The 14585-nt window shown below is 40.6% G+C and overlaps 1 protein-coding gene across 4 annotated transcripts in view; it reads left to right on the top strand.

Annotated features, from left to right (window-relative positions):
• LOC106085166 (antichymotrypsin-2) overlaps positions 1-14585 on the top strand; it is a 33759-nt gene that overhangs the window by 12149 nt on the left and 7025 nt on the right. Inside the window, exon 4 of one of the 4 annotated variants that reach the window (XM_013249250.2) lies at positions 13002-13187. The exons of 1 other annotated variant lie outside the window; for it this stretch is intronic. In XM_013249250.2, the coding sequence (XP_013104704.2) occupies positions 13002-13147 (146 nt within the window). In that variant the 3' untranslated portion in view covers positions 13148-13187. Of the gene's footprint in view, positions 1-4745; positions 4963-8631; positions 8920-13001; positions 13188-14585 lie in introns of those variants that run through there. 2 more of the 4 variants (XM_013249252.2, XM_013249253.2) reach the window with 2 other exon arrangements.

The raw sequence follows: 14585 nt of genomic DNA on the forward strand, positions 1-14585 counted from the left end.
GTTGAGTAGCCAGATCCAGGAACTCTGCGACTAAGATGGGGTGCATCCAAGGGGTTTTGGGTTTTAAACGAGTGGCTCTGGCTGGACTGGTTCAACAGGTGACGTGTGGTCCCTGGTCACAATCGGGACAAACATTCTGGATGTAGGCACCAATCATTGTTCTGTAGGAATTTTAGCGGCTACATCTGCTGGATTGTAATTGAGCCAGAACTACTCTGAGTTTCCTGAGGAGGTCGGTTTCCTCAGGTGCAATTTGAGGTGGTTGTTCTCCAAAGACCACATTCATCAGGTAGTTATTCATCCCATCTGCTACCTTGTCTGAATGAATGTTGTCTAGACCCGCTTGATATGCCGCTTGATCTAGAGGTTCTCTCTTGTAGCGCTGAATCTCACCCTCTAGATCATATAGATGTACCTTAAGGCTTCCGGACTGTGGTTACCTCTCCACAAGATGATTATTTGGATGGTCTCTGCGAGAACAACCTAGGAGGTATTGATTAGACAGCATGTAGTTATGTCTTCGCAATGGTAGGATTTTTGTCTCCTGATGAAGTTGGTCCACGTGAGAACTGAGGAGACTGCTCGTTACAGTTCGAAGAGCGGCAATCTGACAGATCTGAATATTATTCTACTGCGTGTCACAGATCTGACGAGATCACAATGACGCTGCATAACTTATCACAGAACGGCCAATCGCTTTGTACGTGGTCAACAAGTTTTCTTTGTCAGCACCCCAAGTGCTGACGACAGGTGACTTGAGGACCTTGTTACTACTTTTGACTTTATCGCAAATGACTATGACATGTAAGGAGAATTTGTCAGTCCTGTCTAATAAGACACCAGTATTTTGGGACAGTTGATAGTCGGAGTTTTTCCTCCATCGACCATCACTTTCAGCTCCCTACACACCTCATGTCGCTGAATAATTAATGGCAGATATATTCAGATATCTTGCAGCGAAATAAGTGGCAGGTTCATTGAGGTAGACGTTAAATCTATCGCAGAAGTCCCCAAAAGGGGGGGGGGGGGGGGGGGGATTCTGAAGCCATGATCGTACAAATGTCCGCACATGATACGGAGGGGAGGGGGACTTTTGTCCTGATCGTGCAAACATCCACATATAATACGATCTCCATGACATCTGGAGGGGATGGAATGCAGGATAGGTAGAGGTTATATCAAGCAGGAGATATCATCTCAAGGGAAAGTGATACACTTTACGGTCTTTCGATTTTTTATCCCTAAATTCCACAAATAACTGGCGACCATACAGATAATTCGCGGCCCAAGGTTTCAGGTCTGACTGGAGGGACGTATTGGCGAGATAGTTTGGCATGGCTGAACGTGTCGAAGGCCTTCGATAGGACCAGTGCCACGAGGGCGACCGTATCACATGGCCTGTGCTGATTGAAGCCACGCCAAATATGTGCAATGATGACATGCAAACCCGATGTTGTGACATGCAGTCTTCGAAATCCATGATGATGCTCGGCGAATGAAAATTTTCTAACGATTCTCGGAAGTAGTAGTCTTTTAAACGTGTTGGCTACTGATGAGAGATGGGAGATCGATCTGTACGACTACCCCTTACTAGGGTCTTTTCCAGGCTTCAGTAGCGGGATCGCTCTGCACATTTTCAAGACATCGGGTATTAGAAGATTGTTCAAAGACAGGTTGAGAACAGTTGTAAGATACTTGACTCTAAGTAGATTCAGATTCTTCAGCATCGGTGTAGAGATTCCGTCGAGACCCAATGCCTTGTATGAATTGGCGCCACGGATGACATTCGTAACTTCGTCCACAGTAAATTGTCATGGCTGTTCTTTGGCTCCGAGATCATGGACATGACGAAAGGCCCTGCTCCTAGCCCTGTAACTCTCGGAATGCACATTAAATTGACGGTTGAAAAATCTGGCGCATCTCTTCGGATCAGTCACAGTTAGTTTAGGTTAGATTGAAAAGAGAGTTCGGATTTTAATCCGCCCCATGCCACTATGGACATGGACCTAAGCCAGTAATCGGCATATTTTGCGCTCAAAATACTAAAAAGCTAACTCGAAAAAGAAAATTCAAGTCAGAATTCTGTGTTGCTTACAAAATCCCTAATTGTTTTCCCTATCACGCTCCCTAGTTGGATTTTGTCTGGTATTGTGTCCCCCCACCTAAATATCGGTGTCTGTTGGCCGCGAAAGCCGTGAAATGACATAGGAAATGCTCCAACGACTTATCATCTCGCATGCCTTACATATGCTATCACTTGCCACACCGATCTTGCATAAGGGAGCACGTAGTCCTATGTGTCCTGTTATAATACCGAAAACTTTACTGACCTCCTGCTTGCTTCCTTTCAGTTGTAGCGTCGTCCTCTGACAATCCGTACCTCCCCATAGGATTTTCGTCGCCCTGACGACCGTTTCGTTGTGCCACAGTGTTACATGCCCACGTTCGTAGCCCACGCTGTTGAACCGGACTGCGTCGACCCGACGGCATTCCTCTGGCCTGTACTGCCAAATCATCTGCTATTTCATTCCCCCTTACTCCGCTATGGCTCGGCACCCAAATGATGCGGATCTTGCCATTCTCAGAGAAGGTGTTAATCCCCTTCTTACACTTCAAGACTGTTCCTGACTTTACCGCCCTGGTTGTAATTGCCTTTAGGGTCAGTTTACAGTCCGTAAAGACAGTAAACCAACGTCCTCGCGTTAACATCACACCATCTCACGCATTACGTGATCACCATGACCTCGTCCTGCAGGACCGTATTATGGTCAGGCAGTCTAAAACAGATCTCAGTCACAATACCATCTCCAAAAGTGACAAAGGTCCGGTCATCCCTTCTGATGAGAGTGACTGAACAGTAGACCACAGCTCGCCTAAACGGGTACCTGAGTAAGATTGCCCCAAGTGTTTCATTCACAAATTCCGCTTATATTCGTTGACTACAATGTTAATTTCCAGACTCATCTCCCCGATACTGGGGTAAAAAGGGTATGTGCAACGAATCCCATCAGACGGACAGACGGACGAACATATCTCGATAGACTAAAAATGACATGACGATCAAGAATATATATACTTTATGGGGTCTTAGACGCATACTTCGAGGTGTTACAAACAGAATGACGTAATTAATATACCCCCATTCTATGGTGGAGGGTATAAAAACACATAAAAATAAGAAAAATGCTTGAAATCTTTATTTTAATCGATAGCACGGTCCATAAAATTTAATGTTTGAAGATTATTTCATGCAAGTGTTAACCGTGACTGCGCCTCCAAAAGTCCATCCGCTTAGTTAAATTTTGGCATACTCTTTCCTACATTTCATCATTAACGAATGAATGCTTCAAAGTTGTCTTCCAATGCGTTAATTGAAGCGGGCTTGTCTATCCCGGTCCCGAACGTGAAATAAAATGTTACGCGAGTTGTGTGGCACCGCTTTGTTGAAACCAGGTGTCAAGCAAGTTCAGCTCTTGCATTTTGGGCAAAAACAAGATGGATATCATCTCACAGTAGCGCTCACCATTCACAGTTACGTTACAATTCGCATCATCTTTAAAGAAGTACGGTCCAATGATGCCACCAGCCCATAAACCGCAAACTATGACTTTTTCTGGATGCAATGGTAGCTTTTGCAATACTTCTGGCAGATCTTCACCCCAAAATCGACAATTTTGATATTTTACGCACCCATTGAGCGAAGAATGAGCTTCGCGCGATGAAATTTCTTAAGAGAGTACGCATTTTTATAATAAATTCAATAATTTGCAAGCGTTGTTCGTTTGTAAGCCGATTCGTGGTTAAATTATAGACCAAACTGTAGACTTTTGACAGTGAAACATTCGTGTTTTGTTTCACTGTCAAATGTCTACAGTGCGTGCGTGAGCTGTTTAAACCAGTGTTGACAAAAAGTTAATAGCTAAAAAATTACCCTTTATATACCCGAGGTGATAGGCATCCAATGTTTTTCTTGAAAGAGCTGAATCCCTATTTACTTGTTTTAAGTTTTTTTGTTGTTTTTTTGGTTGGGCTATAGCACCCCCCAGGAAAAATGGGTAGCTACGCCAATGTTTTTTGCCCATGACAAAAGTGTTGACAAAAAGGTAATAGCTAAAAAATTACCCTTTATATACCCGAGGTGATAGGTATCCAATGTTTTTCCCGGAAGAGCTGAATCCCTTTTTACTTGTTTTAAGTTTTTTTGTTTGGGCTATAGCACCCCCAAGGAAAAATGTCTAGCTACGCCAATGTTTTTTGCCCATGAACATTCCAATAAGGAACAGGGGCTAACTTCTCACGTATCAATGAGTGCAGTCCGATTCAAGTTTTAGGCTCAATGATAAGGGGCCTCCTTTTTATAGCCGAGTCCGAACGGCGTGTCGCAATGCGAGACCTCTTTGGAGACACGGTAGCAGATGCGGTAATTGGCTACCGGGTGAATGTAGTCCTTGGAGAACGACCACCACCCATTGCACCCGAAGAAATCGACCTCGCCCGGCAAACCAGAGTAGTTCTGGCTCAATTACGTTCGGTTTCCTTGTAAACCGATCTTCCGATTATACTTCTTGAGCCTATGGAGGGCACAATTCTCATCCGAATTCCAACAACTGTGCTAAGTATACCCTACACCACTAATGTAGCTTTTTCTTATTTTGATTTTAAACCTACACCCTAATCTATGTTTTCTTGCGAATAATATATGTTAGCATAAAAAAAATCTAAAACATACTTCACTTCGTTTCCAGGCATGATAATAAAAACTAAAAAATCTTCAGGCAGCAAACCGAAACCTCCAAAAGCTTTTAATGCCGACCACGCCTTTTACTATTGCATAAGGAATAACGGAGGCATAACATTGTTCCAGGGTGTCCAAGTACAGTTTCAATAGCGCAGCAGGAAATTCTAGTTCATATACATATAAGAAGATGGGTACATACCAATAAATATCATTTTGGATTTTAAGATCAACTATTACTAAATTATTGGTCTAAGAGAAACAATCATAACATCCTTTAATTAAGATAAGTTTTGGATGCAACTTGAGTCCTGTACCGTAATTCTGTAACGGAAAATCGATTTGCACTAACGATTAACATATTCTCTAATTCCTCGTTAACAGTGTAACATTTCAGCCAATTCGAATAAGAATTGCGCCCTTAAGGGGCTCAAGAAGTAAAATAGGAGGATCGGTTTATATGGGAGCTGTATCAGGCTATAGACCGACTCAGACCATATATGACACATGTGTTTAAGGTCATAAGAGAAGCTGTTTTACAAAATTTCAGCCAAATCGGATAACAATGGCGCCCGCTAGAGGCTCAGGAAGTGAAGATGCCGGATCGTTTTATATGGCAGCTACTAGCCGAACCGGGCCCGCTTTACTATCTTTTTAGGGTGGGGACACTTCACCCTGAATGCGGATATCGAATTCTTGCCATTGTAGCCTATGACGCTGAACGCGTTCGAATCCTGGCGAGAACATCGGACAAAGCGGTGTTAATCCCCACTTAATGTTGGCGACATTTGCGAGGTGCAATGCCATGCATGGTCATTTAAAAAATTTTCCCCAAAGAGGTGTCGCACTGCGGGACGCCGTTCGGACTCGGCTATAAAAAAAGGTCCCTTATCATTGAGTTTAAACTTGAATCGGAAAGCACTCATTGATTGTGAGAATTTGCCCCTTCTCGGTTTCTGGTGGTAATGCTCTTCCTTAGGGTAATGTTTTTATTGGGGGATGGATGGCACATCAGACATTTCGATTTAAATATGGATATCAAATTTGTGCTTCACTTCCAAATCCCTTTAATTTGAGCCCCATATTGCCATGGCCGGTAAATATGAACCGTTTAGAGGGCGTTTTGGGGCTGGGGCGGCCACCGGCACTCTGCACTGCAAATACATATCAATTTCGTCCTTTATTCCCAATGGAAATAAACTTCAGTTTAGGTGGCGCCTTAGGACATACCCCAAAACACTTGGCTCCAAAAAGGGATATCAAATTAGTTTTCTACTCTCAAATACCTTTCATTTGAGTCTCAAATTGTCATAATGGGTCAAATAACCCATTTGACGTATCTTTAGGAGGAAAAGCGCCACCTAGACTTGAAACAAATTTAAATGTCATATTAGTAATCTATTCTCTAATACCCTTCATTTGAGTCTCCTATACCCATGGTTGGCTAATATGTCCATTTGGGGGTATTTGGGGGTGGGCGACCTCCTATTACTTCGACCTAATGTTTTATACCAAATTTGTAATCTACTGACTACTACTTTTCATTTGAGTCCCATATTGACATGAACTTCGAATATATCTGTTCAGAGGAGTTTTGGGGTTGGGAGGCCCGCTGGGTACTTGAACAGAAATTTTAATACCATAAATCTATGAAAATTTTAAGAAAATGGGTTCAGCCAAGTATCATATAGTCATAATGGGTCTTATGGTGATTTTGAGGTGTGGCGTGACCCCCTATACTTCGATCTGATTTTGTATGACAGATTCAAAATCTACTCCCGAATACCTTTCATTTGAGCCCTATATTGAAATGAACGTGCAATATGTCTGTTTGGGGGAGTTTTGGAGTTGGGGCGACCCGATGGGTACTTAGACTCAAATTTTAATATTATATTCGTATTCTATTCTCCAATACCTTTCATTTGATATACATATTGTGCCGATCGGTCCACTTTTGATTTTGGGTTGTGTTTTTGGCATAAGGAGGAAGGTCCGTTCCCCCTTCCGATACCGAAAAATTTTATAGCCTATGTTTCCTTCCAGGTTATCCTACCCAATATGCAAAAATTTCGAGAAAATCGGTTCTGCCGTTTTTCACTCTATACGGAACAAACAAACCGAGTCCTATATAACCGTGATTGCTAATGTGCCCATTTTGGGCGTTTTTTAGTGGGGGTGGGGTAGCCCCCTATGCCACGACATGAATTTGTATGCCAGATTCGTTATCTACTCCCGCATACTTTTCATTTGATAATCATATTGTCCTTATCAGTCCATTTTTGATTTTGGGTGGTGTTTTTGGGGTAAGGGTGGATGGTCCGCCCCCTTCCGTTATCAATAAATTATAAAGCCTATTCCCACTTCCTGATCATATTTGTAATCTACTCCCGAATACCTTTCATACTCTAAAGCTATCGCAATTAATTTCTCGTCTCTCGTTAAGTTGACGATTTTCTATTCATTAGAGAAAACAGCTGATTTAAGTGATGTCGATTATCGTTAATAGTGGCTACTGAATACCAAATACAATAACTTTTATGTTATCACTTTATAACTTAACGGTTTACGGTAAAACACTTTACAAAATTCCATTACTGATTGAGTCTTAATCGGGTTTTACTAGAGATGGGCGATGGGTAAATACATAAAAGGCACTTACCCGGTATATTGGGTAAATACCCGGGTATTTACCTATTTGTACCCAAAAGTTGTGTATTTATAATTTTGCAGATATCTTGGGTATAGGAACATTTTCCAAACAATTTTTGATGATTTCGTATTCTTTGTATATAAGCCTGATCGGGTGATTTCATAAAATCGAATTTTAGTTGTATTGGGTTGCCCAAAAAGTAATTGCAGATTTTTTAAAAGAAAGTAAATGCATTTTTAATAAAACTTAGAATGAACTTTAATCAAATATACTTTTTTACACTTTTTTTTGAAGCAAGCTAAAAGTAACAGCTGATAACTGACAGAAAAAAGAATGCAATTACAGAGTCACAAGCTGTGAAAAAATTTGTCAACGCCGACTATATGAAAAATCCGCAATTACTTTTTGGGCAACCCAATATATAGACGCTATATGGAGGCCACTGTAGCGCAGAGGTTAGCATGCCCGCCTGTGACACTGAACGCCTGGGTTCGAATCCTGGCGAGAACATCAGACAAATTTTCAGCGTTGGTTTTCCCCTCCTAATGCATTTGTGACGTACTATGCCATGTAAAACTTATCTCCAAAGAGGTGTCGCACTGCGGCACGCCGTTCGTACTCGGCTATAAGAAGGATGCTCGTTATCATTGAGCTTAAACTTGAATCAGACTGCACTCATTGATATCTGAGCAGTTTGCCCCTGTTCCTTAGTGGAATGTTCATGGGCAAAATTTGCAATTTGCAATAGCCGCTATATAGACCGATCTCCAGGCTTAAAGTCTTGAGGCAATAAATTGGTCATTTTTCGTCCGATTTCGATCAAATTTGGCACAGTGAGTTCTAGTAGACCCCTGTCCATTTCTGTGAAGTGTGGTTCAGATCGGACTATATTTGGGTATAGGTGCTGTATAGACCGACCACCCGCCAACCGGATCTCCCGATATAGGGTATTCGATGAAATTTGGCACAGTGTGTTCTGGTAGACACCTATCCTGTCAAATGTGGTTAAGATCGGACCATATTTGGATATAGCTGCCATATAGACCGATCTCCCGATATAGAGTATTGAGCACATAAAAGGATATCAAGCGTTCGGTAGTTCTCGGAAGAAACTCATCTGTAGACATAACTTACGTCCGATTGGAGGAGGTCTTGACAATAGTGCAGCACCTCTCAATTGATAAATCAAATAAATATGCATATGTGTTTTCCACTTTTAAAAATATGTTTTATCTAATTGTTTCAGGTATGACAATGATGCGGATAACCTCTGCAAGTCTGCCACCACCCAGTCCTAAAGTATTCAATGCCAATCATCCATTCTATTATATTGTTAGGAACACAAAAGGAATGAATTTGTTCCAGGGTTCCCAACTAGTATTCAAATAAGCCAAATATCAAAGATATGAACTGCATCACATATTTTATTGGTCGAGGGAAACATATCTATAAATTTGAATATATAAATACTTATTACTATTGTGCAATATATAATGAAATAAAATTTAATAACTGGACTTTATAATACACAAAACTTAAGATATTTACTTGAAATGCAGTAAAATTTCTGTCCATGTGATAAAAGCTACGCTACGCTTGTAACGTTCTGTTGTACGAATCTTATATACGATCCACCTTGGATCGCATTGGCCATGTTCATTGCATTGTTTTCGTGTATACACAGAAAAGTAAGTAGATCTTCGGATTCAAGCAATAAATCAAATTTAAAATCAATAAAATTTGGTGAATGGGCTCTTGGAAAGTTGGCCTAAGATCCATTTTCTTTTATTGAAAAATTGTGTTCAGCGATGAACCTCATTTTTGGCTCAATGGGTATGTAAATAAATAAGCAGAATTGTTGATTTTAGAGTTAAGATCAGCCAGAAGCTTTGTAAGAGCTACCAATGCATCTAAAAAAAGTCACAGTTTAGTGCGGTTTATGGGCTGGTGGCATCATTGAACCGTACTTCTTCAAAGGTGATGCGAATCGTTACGTAACTGTGAATGGTGAGCGCTATCGTGAGATGATACCCAACTTTTGTTTTGCTCAAAATGCAAGAGCTTGACTTGCATAATATGAAGGTTCAACAAGACGGTGACACATGCCACACAGCATGCGTAACAATGGGCTTATTTAGAGGCGAGTTCGGTGAATATTTTATTTCACGTTCGGGAAAGATCAATTGGCCGCCTAGATCGTGCGATTTAAAGCCTTTAAAACCTCCACCATATGATGGGGGTGTACTAATTTCGTCATTCTGTTTGTAACTCCTCGAACTATTCCTCTGAAACCCCATAAAGTATATATTGTATATTCTTGATCGTCGTGACATTTTATGTCGATCTAGCCATGTCCGTCCGTCTGTCCGTCCGTCCGTATGTCTGTCGAAAGCACGCTAACTTCCGAAGGAGTAAAGCTAGCCGCTTGAAATTTTGCACAAATACTTCTCATTAGTGTAGGTCGGTTGATATTGTAATTGGGCCATATCGGTCAATGTTTTGATATAACTGCCATATAAACCGATCTTGGGTCTTGACTTCTTGAGCCTCTAGAGTGCGAAATTCTTATCCGATTGGAATGAAATTTTGCCCGACGTGTTTTGTTATGATATTCAACAACTGTGTCAAGTCTGGATCAAATCGGACAATAACCTGATATAGCTGCCATATAAACCGATCTTGGGTCTTGACTTCTTGAGCCTCTAGAGTGCGCAATTCTTATTCGATTGGAATGAAATTTTCCATGAGGTCTTTTGTTATAACTTTCAACAACTGTGCTAAGAATAGTTCAAATCGGTTCATAAACTGATATAACTGCCATATAAACCGATCTGGGATCTTGACTTCTTGAGCCTCTAGAGGTCCCAATTATTATCCGATTTGCCTGAATTTTCACATTTTTTCACAATCGAAAATTGCGAAAATTCATCTGTTGCTCTGAAGTTAATAAAGATACCTCAAAAATTTTTTTGGAAAATTGTGGTCGCTACTGGGTTCGGGGACTGACCCTTCGGCGGTGACATTTGGTTAAAGTCAGAGCTGAATTTTATACTGCCTGCCAACATACTATTTTTAGGCCGATCCGAATCTTTCAAAGCTTTCATAAAGCAAAAAACATTAGCTCGAATTTGACTCCAGACAAACAAAAAGGTTTTAACAAAAAAAAAAAAAAATTATACTAAAACAAGTAAAAAACGCATTAGTTTCGGGGGGACCCCATTTTGGATACCCACCACTTTGGATAAATATGTAAACCCTCGACATAATCCCGTGAGAAAAAATGCATAATTGATGCACCCGTAAAAGCTATATCGAAATATGGTCCGACCAAATTCGGCACAAACATTGAGTGGTCTAATGAATACAAGTGACTGTTCAATTTTGTATATAAAAAAATATTGGTCTTTTTGGCAGATATATCCAAAATCGAAAAGCTTAACAAGAGTAACTGTGTCAAATTTCCGTAAAATCGGACAGCAAATGTGGCTATTATGGGCCTAAGACCATAAATCGTTGGATCGGTCTATATGGCAGATATATCCAAATCTGTAACGATCTGGGCCAAACTGAAGAAGGATGTTAAGTGGCCTAACGCAACACTCTGTGCCAAATTTAAGCGAAATCGGATTATAAATGCGCCTTTTATAGGCCCAAGACCTTAAACGAGAGCTATATTCAATTTTGGACCAAATTGGGCCAAATTTTAAAAATATTTAGAAGAGTCAAAAAAAAAAACTCACTGTCCCAAATTTCAGCGAAATCGGACAATAAACCTTTTATTGGCCCAAGACCTTAAATCGAGAGATCGGTCTATATGGCAGCTATATCCAAATCTGGACCGATGTTGGCCAAATTGACGAAGGATGTTGAAGGGCCTAACACAACTTACTGTCCCAAATTTCAGCAAAATCTAATAATAAATGTGGCTTTTATGGGCCTAAGACCCTTAATCGGAGGATCGGTCTATATGGCAGCTATATCCAAATCTGGACCGATCTCTGCCAAATTAAAGAAGGATACCGAGTGACCTAGCACAACTCACAGTCTCAAATTTCAACAAAATCGGATAATAAATGTGGATTCTATGGGCCTAAGACCTTAAATCGGCATATCAGTTGGTTGGACTTTATCTTGATATACCCCTCATATAGGCTGTATCAAGATATAGTCCTATAGGACCCATCTTCGAATATAACCAGCCAATGCAATGCAAATATTGCCCATGAACATTCCACTAAAGACTAGGGGCAAACTTCTCAAATATCAATGAGTGCAGTCCGATTCAAGTTTAAGCTCAATGCTAAGGGGTCTCCTTTTTATAGCCGAGTCCGAACGGCGTGCCAAAGGGCGACACATCTTTGGAGAGAAGTTTTTACATGGCATAGTACCTCACAAATGTTGCCGGCATTATTAAGGGAGGAAAACCACTGCTTAAAAATTTTTTTTCTGATAGTCCCGCCAGGTTTTTAAGGCGTTCAGAGTCATAGGCGGACTTGGTAACCTCTGCACTATGGTGTAGGTCATTGGGAATTACAAATAGGCCATATCGGTTCAGATTTGGATATAAGTCTTATATAAATAGATCTCCAGATTTGAATTCTTGAGCACCTGGATGCCGCAATTTTTGTCCGATTTGGCTGAAATTTTGCACAGATACTTAGTATTGATGTAGGTCGTTGGGAATTACAAATGGGCCATATCGATTCAGATTTGGATATAAGTCCCATATAAACAGATCTCCCGATTTGACTCCCTGAGCCCCTGAATGCCGCAATTTTTGTCCAAATTGGCTGAAATTTTGCACGTGGTGTTCCGTTATGATTTCCAACAACTCTGACAGGTATGGTCCGAATTGGTCAAGAACCTGATATAGCTTCCATATAAACCGATCTCCCGATTTGACTTGCTGAGCCCCTGGAAGCCGCAGTTTTTAACCGATTTGGCTGAAATTTTGCATTTAGTATTCTGCAATGACTTCCAACAACTGTGCCAAGTATGGTCCGAATCGGTCAAAAATCTGATATAGCTCCTATATAAACCGATCTCCTGATTTGACTTCTTGAGCCTATGGAATCCTCGATTTTCATCCGATTTGAAATTTTGCGCATAGTGTTTTATTATGACTCTCAATAAATGTGCCAACGGTACAAATCGGTTTAAAATCAGATATAGCTCCCATACTTTTGCAGAATCCATGGTGGTGGGTTCCCAAGATTCAGCCCGGTCGAATTTAGCACCCTTTTACTTGTTTATCCTGAATTTTGTGTAAATCGAACAATACTTGGATATAGATGCCTTATGGATTATCACCCGTTTTATGATCTAAGACAGTGAATTGTGTTAGGACCCTCGACGTTCCTGAGGAGTTTGGTCCAGATCGGACATATTTTGATATAACTGCTAAGGTTTCACAAATAGTTCAAATTTTCACTGGACTTAACGTAATGAGGTTGATATGTACATATATCCGAGGTGTTGGATATTCAAATGTAATGCTTGTTTATTTACTTTTATTTGAACGCTTACCTAATTATTTACTAAAATTATTGTTCTCGGTTAAGCAGATATTTTATTTGGCAATCATTTTTATATGAATGTTTATCTATAATTTTTCAGGTATAACAATGAAGTCGCGAGGAAGATCTGCACAACCACGACCACCACCTCCTAAAATATTCAATACCGATCATCCATTCTATTACTTCATAAGAAACATAAACGGAATAAATATGTTCCAGGGTTCTCAATTATCTTTTAATTAAACTCTGTTGAGAAAACCTTTTTTTATATATAAAAAATCAATTTGTGTTTGTTTGTATGTATGTTCCCTATAGACTCAAAAACGGGTGAATCGATTTTTTTTTGAAATTGTCACAGATGGTGCATAATGATCCCGCGGTGAAAATAGGGTACTACATTTTTTGATGTCAGAGGAGGGAGCGGACCCTCCCCCTTACCTAATTTTCAGAAACGTCAGATCTTGGAGATGGTTGGTGCGATTTAAGCGAAATATTGTGTGCTCTCTTTTGTAACCTAAAAACAAAAATTTGGTATCCAAATTTCGGATGGGGTACCTAGGGGGACACCCCACCCCCAAAACCTACCAATGTATATATAGACCAAACACTACAATATGGGACTCAAATGAAAGGTATTTAAGATTAGAAAACGTATCTGATATCCATTTGTCGGTGTGTTTGGGGAACGACCCCAACGCCTAAAACACACCTAAATCGGACATATTTACCGACCATGGCAATATGGTACTCAAATGAAAGGTATTTGAGAGTAGAACACGAATCTGATATCCAAATGTGGGACCAAAATTCTGGGGGTCTACCCTATCCCCAAAACACACCCAAATAGGACTTATATCAAACTGTCGGACCAAGTGTTTAGTGGACCACCCCTAAATCGGACATATTTACCAACCATGGCAATATGGTACTCAAATGAAAGGTATTTGAGAGTAGAATACGAATCTGATATTCAAATGTGGGATCAAGATTCTGGGGGTCTACCCCCTCCCTAAAACACACCCAAATAGGACTTATATCAAACTGTCGGGGGTCTACCCCCTCCCCAAAACACATCCAAATAGGACTTATATCAAACTGTCGGACCAAGTGTTTACCAACCATGACAATATGATACTCAAATGAAAGGTATTTGAGAGTAGAACACGAATCTGATATCCAAATGTGGGACCAAAATTCTGGGGGTCTACCCCCTCCCCAAAACACAACCCAAATAGGACTTATTTACTGACCACAGCAACATGGGGCTCAAATAAAAGGTATTTGAGTGTAGAATATGAATCTGATATCCAATTGTCGGGCCGAGTGTTTGGGGGGCCGCCCCTCTAAAAAAAAACACCCTCCAAAGAGGACAAATTTGCGACCCACAGCAATGTGGGGCTCAAATGAAAGGTCTTTGGGATTAAAGCACGAATTTGATATCAATATTCGAAAAAAAGAGTATATGAGGCCACCTCACCCCCATTACACCACCCAAATAGGACTTTTTTGCTGACCATTACAATATGGGGCTCAAATAAGAGGTATTTTGGAGTAAAACTCGAATCTGACACATATTTTTAAAGCCAAGTCACTGAGTGGCCGTCCCATCCCCCCAAAACACCCCCAAACCGGTCACGCTTGCCGACTATGGAAATATGGGGCTCAAATGAAAGCTATTTGG

Source organism: Stomoxys calcitrans, chromosome 5, assembly GCF_963082655.1.
Source record: "Stomoxys calcitrans chromosome 5, idStoCalc2.1, whole genome shotgun sequence".
NCBI classification, from domain to species: domain Eukaryota; kingdom Metazoa; phylum Arthropoda; class Insecta; order Diptera; family Muscidae; genus Stomoxys; species Stomoxys calcitrans.